We start from the raw sequence: 24,581 nt of genomic DNA on the forward strand, positions 1-24,581 counted from the left end.
AGCATGGCTTGGTGACCTGGTTTCCCACAGCGACAGCATGGCTTGGTGACCTGGTTTCCCACAGCGATAGCATGGCTTGGTGACCTGGTTTCCCACAGCGACAGCATGGCTTGGTGACCTGGTTTCCCACAGCGACAGCATGGCTTGGTGACCTGGTTTCCCACAGCGACAGCATGGCTTGGTGACCTGGTTTCCCACAGCGATAGCATGGCTTGGTGACCTGGTTTCCCACATCGATGGCATGGCTTGGTGACCTGGTTTCCCACAGCGACAGCATGGCTTGGTGACCACAGCGACAGCATGGCTTGGTGACCTGGTTTCTCACAGCGATAGCATGGCTTGGTGACCTGGTTTCTCACAGCGACAGCATGGCTTGGTGACCTGGTTTCCTACAGCGACAGCATGGCTTGGTGACCTGGTTTCCCACAGCGACAGCATGGCTTGGTGACCTGGTTTCCCACAGCGACAGCATGGCTTGGTGACCTGGTTTCCCACAGCGACAGCATGGCTTGGTGACCTGGTTTCCCACAGCGACAGCATGGCTTGGTGACCTGGTTTCCCACAGCGACAGCATGGCTTGGTGACCACAGCGACAGCATGGCTTGGTGACTCACTGCTGTGTCCATTTCCATTGATTCACTTCTATCACTCTGCAATGTTAAATTACTCTGTCAAAAGGCATTTCTGAATTGCCTTGCTGCGCATGCCACGCACTAACCTACCATGTATAGTCACTCAGTGATCACCCAAATTCAGCGTTCAGATACTGTTTTAATACAGCCACAAACCGTGAGATTGACTCACCCTCCTCTTGATTTCTCTTATGAAACCTGAATCTCTCTGCTATGATCAGTGGTTTGGGAGAATGTCCTTTTAAAGATAGCCACAATTTCATAATATGATTTATCAGCAGGTTTTTCAGTCGTTACTAGGCTGCGCAGTAACATGTTGGCACAACGACTGCTGCTTTAATTCCATTCGCCAACACAACGTGCTCAAAACGTTCTGTGTAAGAACTCCATTGTTCCACAGATTCATCATGTTCCTATATTTCCAACCAGTGCAGACGTTGTCAGTTTATTTTTCTTCCTCACACTTTTTAGACGGTCCCTTACTCTGACCCCTGACCACCGATTCCACTTTCTCCAGTGCAACGGAAGTTAGCTAGCTAGCATTACTCTTGACTGGCTATCTACAAGTTTCTAATTAAACTCAATACTTTTTACCGAAAATAATAAGCACCACTGTATTACTACTACTATAAGGACAGGACATGAGACGGGAGTAGAAACTAACGTGGGCATTGTTTAATGCATTTCACAGGACAAGACATTGGGGGGTTACGGGTGCCCTAAAGGGACAAACTAGAATATCAATACACAACCTCTCATCCCAATTAGCCCTAAAATCCCTAGTTTGAAAGAGACTGTTTTTCTGGAAGCTGTGCTGCGCCATTATCCTTACATTTTCCCCCACGTGAGCCAGCCCTCTAGCAGTTCAAGTTCTAGCCAATGAGCTTCAACTCTTCACCATTTGGGTGACAGCTAGAAAGATGCACAAACAGCAGAGCGAGAGACGTGCGCACGTGACGTAGAACGCAATTTTCGGGGAACAACTTTTGGCTCATGAGCACTACTTTCAGAACTACTGGCTAAAAAGTACCGGAGAATCCCTTTTAACAAAAATAAGATTCTTATTTTAATAGTATTTTCCAATGTTGTTCTCCACTACTAAAAAAACGTCAACGCTTTAACACATCATCCTACATCACATTACAGTAAATTATGAACATCAAATCAAGCATGTATGTGCACGACAATGATTTTTAATGAGTCATGGTGCGTCATCATTGGTGGGTTAAGGTGATGGGGGTTGGACAGACAATATATGGAATGGAGCAATAAGAACATTTCACTTGTTTTGAAAATGGCAGTCGAGCATCACTGGGGATCAGAGGACAAGCCTGGTCCCAGACCTGTTTGTGCTGTCTTACCAACTTGGCATGACAGCACAAACAGATCTGGGACCAGGCTTTTATCATAAGGACAAGACAGACCGTACAGAGCAGGTGGCTGTCCTATCGATTCTGATCACAGAACGTCGGCCGTCATTTTCTGTTCATTTCCTGACGATTCTACATGTTAAATTCCCATCGTTCGTAAAACACAGAGCAGGTAATTTACTGCACATGGTGTTGGTCGGTCTTCTCTTACAGGCATCACCTGTTGTGGCAAATTCGTCCTTATCAAAGAACCAAAATATTTCCAGAGTTTTTGTAGAATTAAGATAGACTTTATTACAATGGACAAAGCCGAGGTGGTCTGCAGAGCATCTGATTTTCCACCTCCCAGCTCTCAGTTTATATAGTCATTTTACATACATTTTAGCTTAACCCCTCCCTCTTTGGTTCCACCACCACTGTCTCCAGTTTCCACCTCTTGACCGCTCCGCCCACTTCCTTAGTTTATGATAGTGCCGAAATCGGACTTCTCCTCTATGTATTCAGTTTGGAAACAACGGTGGTGCGACCAATCAAACCTTGTCAAGCAAAATCATGTTCAGTTTGAACTCTGTTCAACCCCGGCTCACCCTGGCTTGACCTGGAGATTGATTGTCCACAATCAATCTCCCAAACATACCCAAGCCCAACCCCTCTCTCCCCTCCCGTCATGCTGTAATTAATCAAGAAGACGCCCAAGGAGAGCCACAGGGTCACAGTCTGGTTTCAGTCACTGATAAGATAAGACAACTGTAGAATCTGACCCGAACACAGGTTAGATGCCCATTTAACACACACACAAACCCAGTGAGCGGAACCGATTCAGTTCTTGCCCAGCAACAGCGATGTATCTATCTATCTATCTAAAAAAAAAAAAAAAAAAAAAAACATGAATGTAAAAATCCACATCACACCTTCCGTCTCTGGGATTATTTGCTGACTATAGGCAGCAGGTCTCCCTTGGTTTTCATGGTTTTGATCTTGGCTCTGATGGTGTCGTCCATGGCCTGCCGGCAGCGGTGGGAATAGTGAGCCAGCGTCTCCTCCTTCTCGTCCCACGGCGGCAGAGCGTGGAACACCTAAGATAAATTAGTACTTTATTAATCCCCCAAAAGGGGAAATTTGTTTGCACCAGCTAATACATACAACACCAATAAATACAATGAAATACTCAAATTATAAAACCTAGTCCCCAGACTAAAAAGCAAGCTCAATTGGAAGACTCCATTGAAAAACATTCCTGATTAAAATATCGGATAGCGGACGGTAAAAAGGAATTACACACCTCTGGAGCGGCCAGGCTCAGCTCGGCGATGGCGGCCGTCCGCGAGATGGTGTTACGGTCAACGCCCACCCGGTCGAACGCCACCTTCATGGAGACACTGCGCCTGAACTCCTGCAGGGCCGCCATGTACCTGGCGATGACGCCAACTACGTTCTTCACTGAGGAGAGACAGGAGGACACGGTTACTTCATTGTAAAACGAATGCATTTTTGTTTAAATGCTGATTGCTCAACTCTTTATTTGACACGTTTCACTGTGAGGGCTGGAGAGCTCATCCCCCATCTTTGCAACGGCCACTTCTGTGACAGCATGGGCAGCGCCGTTGAGGGCCATCTCCAGACTTTGGTCCAAGTGTGCCCTCTATCCAACTCTATGGTATTGGGTACAGTACGTACTCCTGACTCTGTTTAAGGACCATCTACAGCACTGAACTCCTGACTCTGTTTAAGGGGTATCTACAGTACTGAACTCCTGACTCTGTTTAAGGGGTATCTACAGTACTGAACTCCTGACTCTGTTTAAGGACCATCTACAGTACTGAACTCCTGACTCTGTTTAAGGGGTATCTACAGTACTGAACTCCTGACTCTGTTTAAGGGGTATCTACAGTACTGAACTCCTGACTCTGTTTAAGGACCATCTACAGTACTGAACTCCTGGCTCTGTTTAAGGACCATCTACAGTACTGAACTCCTGACTCTGTTTAAGGACCATCTAAAGTACTGAACTCCTGACTCTGTTTAAGGACCATCTACAGTACTGAACTCCTGACTCTGTTTAAGGGGTATCTACAGTACTGTACTCCTGACTCTGTTTAAGGGGTATCTACAGTACTGAACTCCTGACTCTGTTTAAGGACCATCTACAGTACTGAACTCCTGACTCTGTTTAAGGACCATCTACAGTACTGAACTCCTGACTCTGTTTAAGGACCATCTAAAGTACTGAACTCCTGACTCTGTTTAAGGGGTATCTACAGTACTGAACTCCTGACTCTGTTTAAGGGGTATCTACAGTACTGTACTCCTGACTCTGTTTAAGGACCATCTACAGTACTGAACTCCTGACTCTGTTTAAGGGGTATCTACAGTACTGTACTCCTGACTCTGTTTAAGGACCGTCTACAGTACTGAACTCCTGACTCTGTTTAAGGACCGTCTACAGTACTGTACTCCTGACTCTGTTTAAGGGGTATCTACAGTACTGAACTCCTGACTCTGTTTAAGGACCATCTACAGTACTGAACTCCTGACTCTGTTTAAGGGGTATCTACAGTACTGAACTCCTGACTCTGTTTAAGGACCATCTACAGTACTGAACTCCTGACTCTGTTTAAGGACCATCTACAGTACTGAACTCCTGACTCTGTTTAAGGACCATCTAAAGTACTGAACTCCTGACTCTGTTTAAGGACCATCTACAGTACTGAACTCCTGACTCTGTTTAAGGGGTATCTACAGTACTGTACTCCTGACTCTGTTTAAGGGGTATCTACAGTACTGAACTCCTGACTCTGTTTAAGGACCATCTACAGTACTGAACTCCTGACTCTGTTTAAGGACCATCTACAGTACTGAACTCCTGACTCTGTTTAAGGACCATCTAAAGTACTGAACTCCTGACTCTGTTTAAGGACCATCTACAGTACTGAACTCCTGACTCTGTTTAAGGGGTATCTACAGTACTGTACTCCTGACTCTGTTTAAGGACCATCTACAGTACTGAACTCCTGACTCTGTTTAAGGACCGTCTACAGTACTGTACTCCTGACTCTGTTTAAGGGGTATCTACAGTACTGAACTCCTGACTCTGTTTAAGGACCATCTACAGTACTGAACTCCTGACTCTGTTTAAGGGGTATCTACAGTACTGAACTCCTGACTCTGTTTAAGGACCATCTACAGTACTGAACTCCTGACTCTGTTTAAGGGGTATCTACAGTACTGTACTCCTGACTCTGTTTAAGGACCGTCTACAGTACTATACTCCTGACTCTGTTTAAGGACCATCTACAGTACTGAACTCCTGACTCTGTTTAAGGGGTATCTACAGTACTGAACTCCTGACTCTGTTTAAGGGGTATCTACAGTACTGAACTCCTGACTCTGTTTAAGGGGTATCTACAGTACTGTACTCCTGACTCTGTTTAAGGACCGTCTACAGTACTGTACTCCTGACTCTGTTTAAGGACCGTCTACAGTACTGAACTCCTGACTCTGTTTAAGGGGTATCTACAGTACTGTACTCCTGACTCTGTTTAAGGGGTATCTACAGTACTGTACTCCTGACTCTGTTTAAGGACCGTCTACAGTACTGTACTCCTGACTCTGTTTAAGGACCATCTACAGTACTGAACTCCTGACTCTGTTTAAGGACCATCTACAGTACTGAACTCCTGACTCTGTTTAAGGGGTATCTACAGTACTGAACTCCTGACTCTGTTTAAGGACCATCTACAGTACTGAACTCCTGACTCTGTTTAAGGGGTATCTACAGTACTGAACTCCTGACTCTGTTTAAGGGGTATCTACAGTACTGAACTCCTGACTCTGTTTAAGGGGTATCTACAGTACTGAACTCCTGACTCTGTTTAAGGGGTATCTACAGTACTGAACTCCTGACTCTGTTTAAGGACCATCTACAGTACTGAACTCCTGACTCTGTTTAAGGGGTATCTACAGTACTGTACTCCTGACTCTGTTTAAGGACCATCTACAGTACTGTACTCCTGACTCTGTTTAAGGACCATCTACAGTACTGTACTCCTGACTCTGTTTAAGGACCATCTACAGTACTGAACTCCTGACTCTGTTTAAGGGGTATCTACAGTACTGAACTCCTGACTCTGTTTAAGGGGTATCTACAGTACTGAACTCCTGACTCTGTTTAAGGACCATCTACAGTACTGAACTCCTGACTCTGTTTAAGGGGTATCTACAGTACTGAACTCCTGACTCTGTTTAAGGACCATCTACAGTACTGAACTCCTGACTCTGTTTAAGGACCGTCTACAGTACTGAACTCCTGACTCTGTTTAAGGACCATCTACAGTACTGTACTCCTGACTCTGTTTAAGGACCGTCTACAGTACTGAACTCCTGACTCTGTTTAAGGGGTATCTACAGTACTGTACTCCTGACTCTGTTTAAGGACCATCTACAGTACTGAACTCCTGACTCTGTTTAAGGGGGTATCTACAGTACTGAACTCCTGACTCTGTTTAAGGACCATCTACAGTACTGAACTCCTGACTCTGTTTAAGGACGGTATCTACAGTACTGAACTCCTGACTCTGTTTAAGGGGTATCTACAGTACTGAACTCCTGACTCTGTTTAAGGACCATCTACAGTACTGAACTCCTGACTCTGTTTAAGGGGTATCTACAGTACTGTACTCCTGACTCTGTTTAAGGACCATCTACAGTACTGTACTCCTGACTCTGTTTAAGGACCGTCTACAGTACTGAACTCCTGACTCTGTTTAAGGACCGTCTACAGTACTGTACTCCTGACTCTGTTTAAGGGGTATCTACAGTACTGTACTCCTGACTCTGTTTAAGGACCATCTACAGTACTGAACTCCTGACTCTGTTTAAGGACCGTCTACAGTACTGAACTCCTGACTCTGTTTAAGGGGTATCTACAGTACTGAACTCCTGACTCTGTTTAAGGACCATCTACAGTACTGTACTCCTGACTCTGTTTAAGGACCGTCTACAGTACTGAACTCCTGACTCTGTTTAAGGGGTATCTACAGTACTGTACTCCTGACTCTGTTTAAGGACCATCTACAGTACTGTACTCCTGACTCTGTTTAAGGACCGTCTACAGTCATGTACTCCTGACTCTGTTTAAGGACCATCTACAGTACTGAACTCCTGACTCTGTTTAAGGGGTATCTACAGTACTGAACTCCTGACTCTGTTTAAGGGGTATCTACAGTACTGTACTCCTGACTCTGTTTAAGGACTATCTACAGTACTGTACTCCTGACTCTGTTTAAGGGGTATCTACAGTACTGAACTCCTGACTCTGTTTAAGGACCATCTACAGTACTGAACTCCTGACTCTGTTTAAGGGGTATCTACAGTACTGAACTCCTGACTCTGTTTAAGGACCGTCTACAGTACTGTACTCCTGACTCTGTTTAAGGACCGTCTACAGTACTGAACTCCTGACTCTGTTTAAGGACCATCTACAGTACTGAACTCCTGACTCTGTTTAAGGGGTATCTACAGTACTGTACTCCTGACTCTGTTTAAGGGGTATCTACAGTACTGAACTCCTGACTCTGTTTAAGGGGTATCTACAGTACTGAACTCCTGACTCTGTTTAAGGGGTATCTACAGTACTGAACTCCTGACTCTGTTTAAGGACCATCTACAGTACTGTACTCCTGACTCTGTTTAAGGAGTATCTACAGTACTGAACTCCTGACTCTGTTTAAGGGGTATCTACAGTACTGAACTCCTGACTCTGTTTAAGGACCATCTACAGTACTGTACTCCTGACTCTGTTTAAGGGGTATCTACAGTACTGTACTCCTGACTCTGTTTAAGGGGTATCTACAGTACTGAACTCCTGACTCTGTTTAAGGACCATCTACAGTACTGAACTCCTGACTCTGTTTAAGGAACATCTACAGTACTGTACTCCTGACTCTGTTTAAGGACCGTCTACAGTACTGAACTCCTGACTCTGTTTAAGGACCGTCTACAGTACTGTACTCCTGACTCTGTTTAAGGACCGTCTACAGTACTGAACTCCTGACTCTGTTTAAGGGGTATCTACAGTACTGTACTCCTGACTCTGTTTAAGGACCATCTACAGTACTGAACTCCTGACTCTGTTTAAGGACCGTCTACAGTACTGAACTCCTGACTCTGTTTAAGGGGTATCTACAGTACTGAACTCCTGACTCTGTTTAAGGACCATCTACAGTACTGTACTCCTGACTCTGTTTAAGGACCGTCTACAGTACTGAACTCCTGACTCTGTTTAAGGACCATCTAAAGTACTGAACTCCTGACTCTGTTTAAGGACCATCTACAGTACTGAACTCCTGACTCTGTTTAAGGGGTATCTACAGTACTGTACTCCTGACTCTGTTTAAGGGGTATCTACAGTACTGAACTCCTGACTCTGTTTAAGGACCATCTACAGTACTGAACTCCTGACTCTGTTTAAGGACCATCTACAGTACTGAACTCCTGACTCTGTTTAAGGACCATCTAAAGTACTGAACTCCTGACTCTGTTTAAGGACCATCTACAGTACTGAACTCCTGACTCTGTTTAAGGGGTATCTACAGTACTGTACTCCTGACTCTGTTTAAGGACCATCTACAGTACTGAACTCCTGACTCTGTTTAAGGGGTATCTACAGTACTGTACTCCTGACTCTGTTTAAGGACCGTCTACAGTACTGAACTCCTGACTCTGTTTAAGGACCGTCTACAGTACTGTACTCCTGACTCTGTTTAAGGGGTATCTACAGTACTGAACTCCTGACTCTGTTTAAGGACCATCTACAGTACTGAACTCCTGACTCTGTTTAAGGGGTATCTACAGTACTGAACTCCTGACTCTGTTTAAGGGGTATCTACAGTACTGAACTCCTGACTCTGTTTAAGGACCATCTACAGTACTGAACTCCTGACTCTGTTTAAGGACCATCTAAAGTACTGAACTCCTGACTCTGTTTAAGGACCATCTACAGTACTGTACTCCTGACTCTGTTTAAGGGGTATCTACAGTACTGAACTCCTGACTCTGTTTAAGGACCATCTACAGTACTGAACTCCTGACTCTGTTTAAGGGGTATCTACAGTACTGTACTCCTGACTCTGTTTAAGGACCGTCTACAGTACTATACTCCTGACTCTGTTTAAGGACCATCTACAGTACTGAACTCCTGACTCTGTTTAAGGGGTATCTACAGTACTGAACTCCTGACTCTGTTTAAGGGGTATCTACAGTACTGAACTCCTGACTCTGTTTAAGGGGTATCTACAGTACTGTACTCCTGACTCTGTTTAAGGACCGTCTACAGTACTGTACTCCTGACTCTGTTTAAGGACCGTCTACAGTACTGAACTCCTGACTCTGTTTAAGGGGTATCTACAGTACTGTACTCCTGACTCTGTTTAAGGGGTATCTACAGTACTGTACTCCTGACTCTGTTTAAGGACCTCTACAGTACTGTACTCCTGACTCTGTTTAAGGACCATCTACAGTACTGAACTCCTGACTCTGTTTAAGGACCATCTACAGTACTGAACTCCTGACTCTGTTTAAGGGGTATCTACAGTACTGAACTCCTGACTCTGTTTAAGGACCATCTACAGTACTGAACTCCTGACTCTGTTTAAGGGGTATCTACAGTACTGAACTCCTGACTCTGTTTAAGGGGTATCTACAGTACTGAACTCCTGACTCTGTTTAAGGGGTATCTACAGTACTGAACTCCTGACTCTGTTTAAGGACCATCTACAGTACTGAACTCCTGACTCTGTTTAAGGGGTATCTACAGTACTGTACTCCTGACTCTGTTTAAGGACCATCTACAGTACTGTACTCCTGACTCTGTTTAAGGACCGTCTACAGTACTGAACTCCTGACTCTGTTTAAGGACCGTCTACAGTACTGAACTCCTGACTCTGTTTAAGGGGTATCTACAGTACTGTACTCCTGACTCTGTTTAAGGACCGTCTACAGTACTGTACTCCTGACTCTGTTTAAGGACCATCTACAGTACTGAACTCCTGACTCTGTTTAAGGGGTATCTACAGTACTGAACTCCTGACTCTGTTTAAGGACCATCTACAGTACTGAACTCCTGACTCTGTTTAAGGGGTATCTACAGTACTGAACTCCTGACTCTGTTTAAGGACCATCTACAGTACTGAACTCCTGACTCTGTTTAAGGGGTATCTACAGTACTGAACTCCTGACTCTGTTTAAGGGGTATCTACAGTACTGAACTCCTGACTCTGTTTAAGGACCATCTACAGTACTGAACTCCTGACTCTGTTTAAGGGGTATCTACAGTACTGTACTCCTGACTCTGTTTAAGGACCATCTACAGTACTGTACTCCTGACTCTGTTTAAGGACCGTCTACAGTACTGAACTCCTGACTCTGTTTAAGGACCGTCTACAGTACTGTACTCCTGACTCTGTTTAAGGACCGTCTACAGTACTGAACTCCTGACTCTGTTTAAGGGGGTATCTACAGTACTGTACTCCTGACTCTGTTTAAGGACCATCTACAGTACTGAACTCCTGACTCTGTTTAAGGACCGTCTACAGTACTGAACTCCTGACTCTGTTTAAGGGGTATCTACAGTACTGAACTCCTGACTCTGTTTAAGGACCATCTACAGTACTGTACTCCTGACTCTGTTTAAGGACCGTCTACAGTACTGAACTCCTGACTCTGTTTAAGGGGTATCTACAGTACTGTACTCCTGACTCTGTTTAAGGACCATCTACAGTACTGTACTCCTGACTCTGTTTAAGGACCATCTACAGTAATGTACTCCTGACTCTGTTTAAGGACCATCTACAGTACTGAACTCCTGACTCTGTTTAAGGGGTATCTACAGTACTGAACTCCTGACTCTGTTTAAGGGGTATCTACAGTACTGTACTCCTGACTCTGTTTAAGGGGTATCTACAGTACTGTACTCCTGACTCTGTTTAAGGGGTATCTACAGTACTGAACTCCTGACTCTGTTTAAGGACCATCTACAGTACTGAACTCCTGACTCTGTTTAAGGGGTATCTACAGTACTGAACTCCTGACTCTGTTTAAGGACCGTCTACAGTACTGTACTCCTGACTCTGTTTAAGGACCGTCTACAGTACTGAACTCCTGACTCTGTTTAAGGACCATCTACAGTACTGAACTCCTGACTCTGTTTAAGGGGTATCTACAGTACTGAACTCCTGACTCTGTTTAAGGGGTATCTACAGTACTGAACTCCTGACTCTGTTTAAGGGGTATCTACAGTACTGAACTCCTGACTGTTTAAGGGGTATCTACAGTACTGAACTCCTGACTCTGTTTAAGGACCATCTACAGTACTGTACTCCTGACTCTGTTTAAGGAGTATCTACAGTACTGAACTCCTGACTCTGTTTAAGGGGTATCTACAGTACTGAACTCCTGACTCTGTTTAAGGACCATCTACAGTACTGAACTCCTGACTCTGTTTAAGGGGTATCTACAGTACTGAACTCCTGACTCTGTTTAAGGGGTATCTACAGTACTGAACTCCTGACTCTGTTTAAGGGGTATCTACAGTACTGAACTCCTGACTCTGTTTAAGGGGTATCTACAGTACTGTACTCCTGACTCTGTTTAAGGGGTATCTACAGTACTGAACTCCTGACTCTGTTTAAGGACCATCTAAGGTACTGAACTCCTGACTCTGTTTAAGGACCATCTACAGTACTGAACTCCTGACTCTGTTTAAGGGGTATCTACAGTACTGAACTCCTGACTCTGTTTAAGGACCATCTACAGTACTGAACTCCTGACTCTGTTTAAGGGGTATCTACAGTACTGAACTCCTGACTCTGTTTAAGGGGTATCTACAGTACTGAACTCCTGACTCTGTTTAAGGACCATCTACAGTACTGAACTCCTGACTCTGTTTAAGGGGTATCTACAGTACTGTACTCCTGACTCTGTTTAAGGACCATCTACAGTACTGTACTCCTGACTCTGTTTAAGGACCGTCTACAGTACTGAACTCCTGACTCTGTTTAAGGACCGTCTACAGTACTGTACTCCTGACTCTGTTTAAGGACCGTCTACAGTACTGAACTCCTGACTCTGTTTAAGGGGTATCTACAGTACTGTACTCCTGACTCTGTTTAAGGACCATCTACAGTACTGAACTCCTGACTCTGTTTAAGGACCGTCTACAGTACTGAACTCCTGACTCTGTTTAAGGGGTATCTACAGTACTGAACTCCTGACTCTGTTTAAGGACCATCTACAGTACTGTACTCCTGACTCTGTTTAAGGACCGTCTACAGTACTGAACTCCTGACTCTGTTTAAGGGGTATCTACAGTACTGTACTCCTGACTCTGTTTAAGGACCATCTACAGTACTGTACTCCTGACTCTGTTTAAGGACCATCTACAGTCATGTACTCCTGACTCTGTTTAAGGACCATCTACAGTACTGAACTCCTGACTCTGTTTAAGGGGTATCTACAGTACTGAACTCCTGACTCTGTTTAAGGGGTATCTACAGTACTGTACTCCTGACTCTGTTTAAGGCCGTATCTACAGTACTGTACTCCTGACTCTGTTTAAGGGGTATCTACAGTACTGAACTCCTGACTCTGTTTAAGGACCATCTACAGTACTGAACTCCTGACTCTGTTTAAGGGGTATCTACAGTACTGAACTCCTGACTCTGTTTAAGGACCGTCTACAGTACTGTACTCCTGACTCTGTTTAAGGACCGTCTACAGTACTGAACTCCTGACTCTGTTTAAGGACCATCTACAGTACTGAACTCCTGACTCTGTTTAAGGGGTATCTACAGTACTGTACTCCTGACTCTGTTTAAGGGTATCTACAGTACTGAACTCCTGACTCTGTTTAAGGGGTATCTACAGTACTGAACTCCTGACTCTGTTTAAGGGGTATCTACAGTACTGAACTCCTGACTCTGTTTAAGGACCATCTACAGTACTGTACTCCTGACTCTGTTTAAGGAGTATCTACAGTACTGAACTCCTGACTCTGTTTAAGGGGTATCTACAGTACTGAACTCCTGACTCTGTTTAAGGACCATCTACAGTACTGTACTCTGACTCTGTTTAAGGGGGTATCTACAGTACTGTACTCCTGACTCTGTTTAAGGGGTATCTACAGTACTGAACTCCTGACTCTGTTTAAGGGGTATCTACAGTACTGAACTCCTGACTCTGTTTAAGGGGTATCTACAGTACTGTACTCCTGACTCTGTTTAAGGGGTATCTACAGTACTGAACTCCTGACTCTGTTTAAGGACCATCTAAGGTACTGAACTCCTGACTCTGTTTAAGGGGTATCTACAGTACTGTACTCCTGACTCTGTTTAAGGACCATCTACAGTACTGAACTCCTGACTCTGTTTAAGGAACATCTACAGTACTGTACTCCTGACTCTGTTTAAGGACCGTCTACAGTACTGAACTCCTGACTCTGTTTAAGGACCGTCTACAGTACTGTACTCCTGACTCTGTTTAAGGACCGTCTACAGTACTGAACTCCTGACTCTGTTTAAGGAGCATCTACAGTACTGTACTCCTGACTCTGTTTAAGGACCATCTACAGTACTGAACTCCTGACTCTGTTTAAGGACCGTCTACAGTACTGAACTCCTGACTCTGTTTAAGGGGTATCTACAGTACTGAACTCCTGACTCTGTTTAAGGACCATCTACAGTACTGTACTCCTGACTCTGTTTAAGGACCGTCTACAGTACTGAACTCCTGACTCTGTTTAAGGGGTATCTACAGTACTGTACTCCTGACTCTGTTTAAGGACCATCTACAGTACTGTACTCCTGACTCTGTTTAAGGACCGTCTACAGTACATGTACTCCTGACTCTGTTTAAGGACCGTCTACAGTACTGAACTCCTGACTCTGTTTAAGGGGGTATCTACAGTACTGAACTCCTGACTCTGTTTAAGGGGGTATCTACAGTACTGAACTCCTGACTCTGTTTAAGGGGTATCTACAGTACTGTACTCCTGACTCTGTTTAAGGGGTATCTACAGTACTGAACTCCTGACTCTGTTTAAGGACCATCTACAGTACTGAACTCCTGACTCTGTTTAAGGGGTATCTACAGTACTGAACTCCTGACTCTGTTTAAGGACCGTCTACAGTACTGTACTCCTGACTCTGTTTAAGGACCGTCTACAGTACTGAACTCCTGACTCTGTTTAAGGACCATCTACAGTACTGAACTCCTGACTCTGTTTAAGGGGTATCTACAGTACTGAACTCCTGACTCTGTTTAAGGGGTATCTACAGTACTGAACTCCTGACTCTGTTTAAGGGGTATCTACAGTACTGAACTCCTGACTCTGTTTAAGGGGTATCTACAGTACTGAACTCCTGACTCTGTTTAAGGACCATCTACAGTACTGTACTCCTGACTCTGTTTAAGGAGTATCTACAGTACTGAACTCCTGACTCTGTTTAAGGACCATCTACAGTACTGTACTCCTGACTCTGTTTAAGGGGTATCTACAGTACTGTACTCCTGACTCTGTTTAAGGGGTATCTACAGTACTGAACTCCTGACTCTGTTTAAGGGGTATCTACAGTACTGAACTCCTGACTCTGTTTAAGGGGTATCTACAGTACTGTACTCCTGACTCTGTTTAAGGGGTATCTACAGTACTGAACTCCTGACTCTGTTTAAGGACCATCTACAGTACTGTACTCCTGACTCTGTTTAAGGACCGTCTACAGTACTGAACTCCTGACTCTGTTTAAGGACCATCTACAGTACTGAACTCCTGACTCTGTTTAAGGACCATCTACAGTACTGAACTCCTGACTCTGTTTAAGGACCATCTACAGTACTGAACTCCTGACTCTGTTTAAGGGGTATCTACAGTACTGAACTCCTGACTCTGTTTAAGGGGTATCTACAGTACTGAACTCCTGACTCTGTTTAAGGGGTATCTACAGTACTGAACTCCTGACTCTGTTTAAGGAACATCTACAGTACTGAACTCCTGACTCTGTTTAAGGACCGTCTACAGTACTGAACTCCTGACTCTGTTTAAGGGGTATCTACAGTACTGTACTCCTGACTCTGTTTAAGGGGTATCTACAGTACTGAACTCCTGACTCTGTTTAAGGACCATCTACAGTACTGTACTCCTGACTCTGTTTAAGGACCGTCTACAGTACTGAACTCCTGACTCTGTTTAAGGACCGTCTACAGTACTGAACTCCTGACTCTGTTTAAGGGGTATCTACAGTACTGTACTCCTGACTCTGTTTAAGGACCATCTACAGTACTGTACTCCTGACTCTGTTTAAGGACCGTCTACAGTACTGTACTCCTGACTCTGTTTAAGGACCGTCTACAGTACTGAACTCCTGACTCTGTTTAAGGACCGTCTACAGTACTGAACTCCTGACTCTGTTTAAGGGGTATCTACAGTACTGTACTCCTGACTCTGTTTAAGGACCATCTACAGTACTGAACTCCTGACTCTGTTTAAGGGGTATCTACAGTACTGAACTCCTGACTCTGTTTAAGGGGTATCTACAGTACTGAACTCCTGACTCTGTTTAAGGACCATCTACAGTACTGTACTCCTGACTCTGTTTAAGGACCATCTACAGTACTGAACTCCTGACTCTGTTTAAGGACCGTCTACAGTACTGAACTCCTGACTCTGTTTAAGGGGTATCTACAGTACTGTACTCCTGACTCTGTTTAAGGGGTATCTACAGTACTGAACTCCTGACTCTGTTTAAGGACCATCTACAGTACTGTACTCCTGACTCTGTTTAAGGACCGTCTACAGTACTGAACTCCTGACTCTGTTTAAGGACCATCTACAGTACTGAACTCCTGACTCTGTTTAAGGACCATCTACAGTACTGAACTCCTGACTCTGTTTAAGGACCATCTACAGTACTGAACTCCTGACTCTGTTTAAGGGGTATCTACAGTACTGAACTCCTGACTCTGTTTAAGGACCATCTACAGTACTGAACTCCTGACTCTGTTTAAGGGGTATCTACAGTACTGTACTCCTGACTCTGTTTAAGGGGTATCTACAGTACTGAACTCCTGACTCTGTTTAAGGGGTATCTACAGTACTGAACTCCTGACTCTGTTTAAGGGGTATCTACAGTACTGAACTCCTGACTCTGTTTAAGGACGCTCTACAGTACTGTACTCCTGACTCTGTTTAAGGACCATCTACAGTACTGAACTCCTGACTCTGTTTAAGGGGTATCTACAGTACTGTACTCCTGACTCTGTTTAAGGACCATCTACAGTACTGTACTCCTGACTCTGTTTAAGGACCATCTACAGTACTGAACTCCTGACTCTGTTTAAGGAACATCTACAGTACTGAACTCCTGACTCTGTTTAAGGACCGTCTACAGTACTGAACTCCTGACTCTGTTTAAGGGGTATCTACAGTACTGTACTCCTGACTCTGTTTAAGGGGTATCTACAGTACTGAACTCCTGACTCTGTTTAAGGACCATCTACAGTACTGTACTCCTGACTCTGTTTAAGGACCGTCTACAGTACTGAACTCCTGACTCTGTTTAAGGACCGTCTACAGTACTGAACTCCTGACTCTGTTTAAGGGGTATCTACAGTACTGTACTCCTGACTCTGTTTAAGGACCATCTACAGTACTGTACTCCTGACTCTGTTTAAGGACCGTCTACAGTACTGAACTCCTGACTCTGTTTAAGGACCGTCTACAGTACTGAACTCCTGACTCTGTTTAAGGGGTATCTACAGTACTGTACTCCTGACTCTGTTTAAGGACCATCTACAGTACTGTACTCCTGACTCTGTTTAAGGAACATCTACAGTACTGAACTCCTGACTCTGTTTAAGGAACATCTACAGTACTGAACTCCTGACTCTGTTTAAGGACCGTCTACAGTACTGAACTCCTGACTCTGTTTAAGGGGTATCTACAGTACTGTACTCCTGACTCTGTTTAAGGGGTATCTACAGTACTGTACTCCTGACTCTGTTTAAGGGGTATCTACAGTACTGAACTCCTGACTCTGTTTAAGGACCATCTACAGTACTGAACTCCTGACTCTGTGTAAGGGGTATCTACAGTACTGTACTCCTGACTCTGTGTAAGGGGTATCTACAGTACTGAACTCCTGACTCTGTTTAAGGGGTATCTACAGTACTGAACTCCTGACTCTGTTTAAGGACCATCTACAGTACTGTACTCCTGACTCTGTTTAAGGAGTATCTACAGTACTGAACTCCTGACTCTGTTTAAGGGGTATCAACAGTACTGAACTCCTGACTCTGTTTAAGGACCATCTACAGTACTGTACTCCTGACTCTGTTTAAGGGGTATCTACAGTACTGTACTCCTGACTCTGTTTAAGGGGTATCTACAGTACTGAACTCCTGACTCTGTTTAAGGGGTATCTACAGTACTGAACTCCTGACTCTGTTTAAGGGGTATCTACAGTACTGAACTCCTGACTCTGTTTAAGGGGTATCTACAGTACTGAACTCCTGACTCTGTTTAAGGGGTATCTACAGTACTGAACTCCTGACTCTGTTTAAGGGGTATCTACAGTACTGAACTCCTGACTCTGTTTAAGGGGTATCTACAGTACTGTACTCCTGACTCTGTTTAAGGGGTATCTACAGTACTGAACTCCTGGCTCTGTTTAAGGGGTATCTACAGTACTGTACTCCTGACTCTGTTTAAGGGGTATCTACAGTACTGAACTCCTGACTCTGTTTAAGGGGTATCTACAGTACTTACTCCTGACTCTGTTTAAGGGGCATCTACAGTACTGAACTCCTGACTCTGTTTAAGGACCATCTACAGTACTGAACTCCTGACTCTGTTTAAGGGGTATCTACAGTACTGAACTCCTGACTCTGTTTAAGGGGTATCTACAGTACTGAACTCCTGACTCTGTTTAAGGACCATCTACAGTACTTACTCCTGACTCTGTTTAAGGGGTATCTACAGTACTGAACTCCTGACTCTGTTTAAGGGGTATCTACAGTACTGAACTCCTGACTCTGTTTAAGTGGTATCTACAGTACTGAACTCCTGACTCTGTTTAAGGGGTATCTACAGTACTGAACTCCTGACTCTGTTTAAGGGGTATCTACAGTACTGAACTCCTGACTCTGTTTAAGGGGTATCTACAGTACTGAACTCCTGACTCTGTTTAAGGGGTATCTACAGTACTGAACTCCTGACTCTGTTTAAGGGGTATCTACAGTACTGAACTCCTGACTCTGTTTAAGGGGTATCTACAGTACTGAACTCCTGACTCTGTTTAAGGGGTATCTACAGTACTGTACTCCTGACTCTGTTTAAGGGGTATCTACAGTACTGAGCTCCTGACTCTGTTTAAGGGGTATCTACAGTACTGTACTCCTGACTCTGTTTAAGGGGTATCTACAGTACTGAACTCCTGACTCTGTTTAAGGGGCATCTACAGTACTTACTCCTGACTCTGTTTAAGGGGCATCTACAGTACTGAACTCCTGACTCTGTTTAAGGACCATCTACAGTACTGAACTCCTGACTCTGTTTAAGGGGTATCTACAGTACTGAACTCCTGACTCTGTTTAATGGGTATCTACAGTACTGAACTCCTGACTCTGTTTAAGGACCATCTACAGTACTTACTCCTGACTCTGTTTAAGGGGTATCTACAGTACTGAACTCCTGACTCTGTTTAAGGACCATCTAAGGTACTGAACTCCTGACTCTGTTTAAGGGGTATCTACAGTACTTACTCCTGACTCGTGTGTTCTCTCCTTCTCTGCTCCTCTTGGAGCTCTTCATCACCCTGTGGAGCTCCACCTCCTCAAAGCTGTCGAACAGGGCGGGGTTCTCAAACGCCACAACCTCGTCAGGGAACCCCACTCCCATGTGGGAGGAGCTACCCGTCCCCAGCTCCATCTGGCTGGACGAATGACCACGCCTCTTCTCTGAGGAAAATAAAAAAACATTAACTGATGGTCTCTGACCCAAACGTCACGCAATGTATTTAACTCTGGATTTGTAATAAATAATATATGTTTATAATGGAGTGTCCCGGCTCAACTTCTAATTATTATTTTTTATCTCAAGTGTCTGTCATTCTTTTTCCACATGCCTCCCCCCACCCTGATTATGATCAGGTACAGTTTGCAGACCAGGCCTCAGATTTGAGATTATATTTTTGTTTAGTGTAAAAAATAATTAAACGCAACATCTAAAGTGTTGGTCCCATGTTTCATGAGCTGAAATAAAAGATCCCAGACATTTTTCAGACACACAAAAAGCTTATTTCTTGTTTACATCCCTGTTAGTGAGCATTTCTACTTAATAATCCATCCACCTGACAGGGGTGGCATATCAAGAAGCTGATTAAACAGCATGATCATTACACAGGTGCACCTTGTGCTGGGGACAATAAAAGGCCACTCTAAAATGTGCAGTTTTGTCACACAACACAATGACACAGATGTCTCAAGTTTTGAGGGAGCGTGCAATTGGCCTGCTGATTGCAGGAATGTCCACCAGAGCTGTTGCCAGAGAATTTAATGTTCATTTCTCCACCATAAGCCACCTTCAACGTCATTTTTGGTAATTTGGCAATACGTCCAACCGGCCTCCAACCGCAGACCATGTGTATGGCGTCGTGTCGGCGAGCGGTTTGCTGATGTAAGCTTTGTGAACAGAGTGCCCCATGGTGACGGTGGGGTTATGGTAAGGTCAGGCATAAGCTACGGACAACGAACAAAATTCAATTTTATCAATGGCAATTTGAATGCACAGAGATACCGTGACGAGATCCTGAGGCCCATTGTGAGGCCCATATTTTAGGTATCTGTGACCAACAGATGTAGATCTGTATTCCCAGTCATGTGAAATACATAGATTAGGGCATAATTAATTTTTTTCAATTGACTGATTTCCTTATACGAACTGTAACTCAGTAAAATCTTAGAAATTGTTGCATTGTTGCGTTTATATTTCTGTTCAGTATATCTTAAGACTGTTTCCTAGGTCCTATGAAGTAAACAGTGTGCATATATTTGATTTAACCTTTATTTTAACAGGGAAGACCTAGGTCTCTTTTTCAAATGTGCCCTGTATCATAGAACATAAATACACTATATATACAAAAGTATGTGGACACCCCTTCAAAGTAGTGGATTTGGCTATTTCAGCTACACCCGTTGCTGACAGGTGTATAAAATCGAGCACACAGCCATGCAATCTCCATAGACAAACATTGGCAGTAGAATGGCCCGTACTGAAGAGCTCAGTGACTTTCTACGTGGCACCGTCATAGGATGCCACCTTTCCAACAAGTCAGTTTGTCAAATTTCCGCCCTGCTAGAGCTGCCCCGGGTAAACTGTAAGTGCTGTTATTGTGAATTGCAACACTCACTACCGAGTTCCAAACTGCCTTTGGAAGCAACGACAGCACAATAAATGTTAGTCAGGAGCTTCATGAAAGGGGTGTCCATGGCCGAGCAGCAGCACACAAGCCTAAGATCGCCATTCGCAATGCCAAGCGTCGGCTGGAGAGGTGTAAAGCTCACCGCCATTGGACTCTGGAGCAGTGGAAATGCATTCTCTGGAGTGATGAATCACGCTTCTTCACCATCTGGCAGTCCGACGGATGAATCTGGGTTTGGCGGATGCCATGGAACGTGAACCTTCAACCCAGTCTGAAGTCCTGAGCAGGTTTTCAACAAGGATCTCTCTGTACTTTGCTTTCTTCATCATTCCCTCGATCCTGACTAGTCTCCCAGTCCCTGCCGCTGAAAAACATCCCAACAGCATGATGCTGCCACCACCATGCTTCACCGTAGGGATGGTGCCAGGTTTCCTCCAGACGTGACGCTTGGCATTCAGGCCAAAGAGTTCAATCTTGGTTTCATCAGACCAGAGAATCTTGTTTCCCACAAATAAGTCCCCAATCAATACTTTAAATTGCCCCAACGGCACCAGAACATCAAGATGAAATGTATTTTCAATTTTGTTTCAGCAATACGGTGCATTAAAACTAAAAGCAGATTTACCTCCTCGCTGGAGACCCTAGGAACCTGAAGAGTTAACCAATCCTGTGAACGAGTTAGGCAACTCAGGTGTCTGTACTTCAACAGTAAAGTTAGATAAGACGGACGTTTATGAAGTAGGGCCTTGTAAACAGAAAGGGTGTAATGTAGAGATATACGGGTCTTTAGTGAAGTCCAGCCAACCTTTTGATACAGGATGCAGTGATGAGTATTAAAACGGTCACCTGTAACAAAACGAAGGGCACTGTGGTAGACGGCATCCAATGGGTTATGAGTAGTAGCAGCTGGACTTTGATAAATAATATCACCATGATCAAGAACAGATAAACAGGTTGACTGAATAATCTGCTTCCTACTGCTTAGAGAAAGGCACAATCTGTTTCTGAAGAAAAAGTACTTTAAATCTTAGCTTCTTAACCAGCTCATATATGTTTTTAAACGTCAAATCCATATAAATCCAAAATGCCTAAATATTTATATGCAGGAACAGGTTGATTGGAGAACCATCCAATGAGTGAACATGAAGTTAATCTGAAACATGCCTACGAGAGTTTAAAAACATGTATTTAGTTTTGCCCGTATTAAGCACAAGTTTTAAATCATCAAGGGATTCCTGCATTGCTATAAAATCTGACTGTAGGTTTGACACAGCCAGATCAACAGTCGGGACAATAGCATACATAATAGTATCATCACATATAGATTAAGTTTATAATTTTTTAACAGATTGACCAATGTTGTTTATATTAGTAGTGAAGAGAACAGGTCCCAAAATCAACCCCTGTGGTACACCTTTATGTACTTCAAGAAATTCAGACTTAACCCCGTCAATCACGATGGCCTGAGTTCTGTCACTAAGATAATCATGAAACCATGAACAGGCGTCAGAGCTCAGGCCTATCCAGGCCAACTTATTCAATAAAATAGCATGATCAACAGTATCAAAAGCTTTTGACAGGTCCACAAACAAAGCAGCACATTTCATTTTAGTGTCTGAAGCATTGATAAGATCATTAACAACTAAATGTGGTTGCTGTAAATAGTGCTATGCCCAGGCCTAAACCCTGATTGGTTTACATTCAAAATACATTTCTCAGATTTAAAAAGAGCAAAGCCGTACATTTACCGAAGATTCTAGAATCTTAGCTAGACAAGGAAGCTTTGAAATGGAGCGATAATTATCAAGACCACTACTATCCCGCCCCTTATGGAGTGGCAGCACAAGAGCTGATTTCCATACTTTTGAAATATTTCCTGATAATGTTAAATAGAAAATGTGGGTTATTGAGCCAACAATGATGGGCGCTGCACACTTAAGCAGACCATGATCTAATTGGTCGGCTCCTGGGGATTTCTTGTTGTCTATTGCTATCAAAACATCCAGGACGTATTTTTCTGTAAATAGCTTAAAATAAAAACTTTAACTATAATTTCTCAGATCATTCAGCAAGTTCCCCTACCAGCATCCAGCCCAGTATCATTGTGAATAGGCTTAGAAGTATTTTTTTAAAGAGATAGCCCGCTGAAATAAAATGGTGATTAAATTATTAAATTTTTTCCATAATGAGGCCAGTGTCTGAATTAAGTTGTTGTGGCAGAGAGGATGAAGTAGAACCCTTCAGGGATTTGACAGTTTTCCAGAATTTATCCGGGTTTCCATTAAAATCCGAAAGACCGGTTACATAATATTCAGATTTAGCCTTTCTGATTTGTCTTACGCAATGATTCCTCAGTTGCTTAAAAGCTAGCCAGTCCGGGCTTAAGCCTGTGTTCCAAGCATCATCTCTGTTACGAATGACTTCTGATAATTCCGGAATGTACCAGGCATTCGATCTACCTTTTAACCCTTAGTGTTTTGAAGGAAGCATGATTATCCACAATAGTATTGAAGACATCTGCAAAAAGGCTAAAAGCTAAATCAGGTTCAGGGATAGCTGAAATACAATCAATATCATTTAAATAAACAAAATCATGTAAAAAAGCCTGTTCACCTGAAGTTTTTAAAGTTCCTCTTTGTGACGACACGAGGCTTAGATGTTTGGATTCTCACATGTCTAACACAAACAACTGGGCAACGGTCACTAATGACTTGGGTGAAGACACCAGTGGAAACGTATTTCACTGGTGTATTCGTTAATAAGATCAATCAGAGTCGACTTTGAAGGATTTTTAGGGTTGGGCCGTGTGGGCTTAGATCATTACACGTCTTTTAGATTGTCTGAAGCCTGCATTTCCCAATCATAATTTAGGTCACCCAGGATTATAACTTCTGATTTAGTAGAAGACAACAAACTAGTTTAACTCCTCGAGTGCACAGCCGAAGGAGGACGGTAGACCCCTATAACAGTTATGGATACATTTTTACCCAGACAAATAGACAGACAGTAGCTCAAACTTTTTGGCAAGGGAAATTGATTTTAGTAAAGATAAAAAAAATCATTTATCAAAAATGGCCACTCCACCACCTTGTCTGTCAGCGCCGAACACACAACCCTCAATATTAACATCCCATGACATAACATCCCGTTGAGCTCATAGCGTACCTGGGCGGAATGAGAGGTGCCTACCTGGGCGTAGTAAGAGCGTACCTGGTCGTAGCTGGTCTTGCAGGAAGTCACAGATGAGCTCAGCCTTCTTGGTGAGTTCCTGTTGAAGCAGCTCCTTGTCCTGTTTCAGGCTAGAGATGGTCTCTCCCATCTGATGACTCCGGCTCCGCTCCACACTCAGCAATGCCCGCAGACGCTCGATCTCACACAGCGCCGGGCCCACTGGTAACAAAACACAGGAAGGTTAGGGACAGGAACAATATACCTTTTCAATATGTACATAATAATAATAATAATTTTAACTTGATATAATTTAACTTGTATAGCACTTTATTACATAAATAATCTTAAAGTGCATTAAAAAAAGCTAAACAAACTGACAGTAAGAGATGGAGTTGGGATAGTGTGTCTGGATGTTGGAGATGGAGCTGGGATAGTGTGTCTGGATGTTGGAGAAGGAGCTGGGATAGTGTGTCTGGATGTTGGAGATGGAGCTGGGATAGTGTGTCTGGATGTTGGAGAAGGAGCTGGGATAGTGTGTCTGGATGTTGGAGAAGGAGCTGGGATAGTGTGTCTGGATGTTGGAGATGGAGCTGGGATAGTGTGTCTGGATGTTGGAGAAGGAGCTGGGATAGTGTGTCTGGATGTTGGAGATGGAGCTGGGATAGTGTGTCTGGATGTTGGAGATGGAGCTGGGATAGTGTGTCTGGATGTTGGAGATGGAGCTGGGATAGTGTGTCTGGATGTTGGAGATGGAGCTGGGATAGTGTGTCTGGATGTTGGAGATGGAGCTGGGATAGTGTGTCTGGATGTTGGAGAAGGAGCTGGGATAGTGTGTCTGGATGTTGGAGATGGAGCTGGGATAGTGTGTCTGGATGTTGGAGAAGGAGCTGGGATAGTGTGTCTGGATGTTGGAGATGGAGCTGGGATAGTGTGTCTGGATG

At 43.7% G+C, this 24,581-nt stretch overlaps 1 protein-coding gene across 2 annotated transcripts in view; it reads right to left on the reverse strand.

The window, feature by feature from the left end:
- Nucleotides 1–2,855: 2,855 nt before the first annotated feature.
- LOC121583628 overlaps nucleotides 2,856–24,581 on the reverse strand; it is a 63,281-nt gene continuing 41,555 nt past the window's right edge. The window contains exons 4-7 of one of the 2 annotated variants that reach the window (XM_041899782.2): nucleotides 23,680–23,859; nucleotides 18,812–19,006; nucleotides 3,285–3,442; nucleotides 2,856–3,078 (exon numbers count right to left, since the gene is read on the reverse strand). In XM_041899782.2, coding sequence (XP_041755716.1) covers nucleotides 2,929–3,078; nucleotides 3,285–3,442; nucleotides 18,812–19,006; nucleotides 23,680–23,859 — 683 coding nt within the window. In that variant the 3' untranslated portion in view covers nucleotides 2,856–2,928. Of the gene's footprint in view, nucleotides 3,079–3,284; nucleotides 3,443–18,811; nucleotides 19,007–23,658; nucleotides 23,860–24,581 lie in introns of both variants that reach the window. The other variant, XM_045214450.1, reaches the window with a different exon arrangement.

The sequence above is a fragment of the Coregonus clupeaformis genome, unplaced genomic scaffold (assembly GCF_020615455.1).
Source record: "Coregonus clupeaformis isolate EN_2021a unplaced genomic scaffold, ASM2061545v1 scaf0258, whole genome shotgun sequence".
Lineage (NCBI taxonomy): Eukaryota > Metazoa > Chordata > Actinopteri > Salmoniformes > Salmonidae > Coregonus > Coregonus clupeaformis.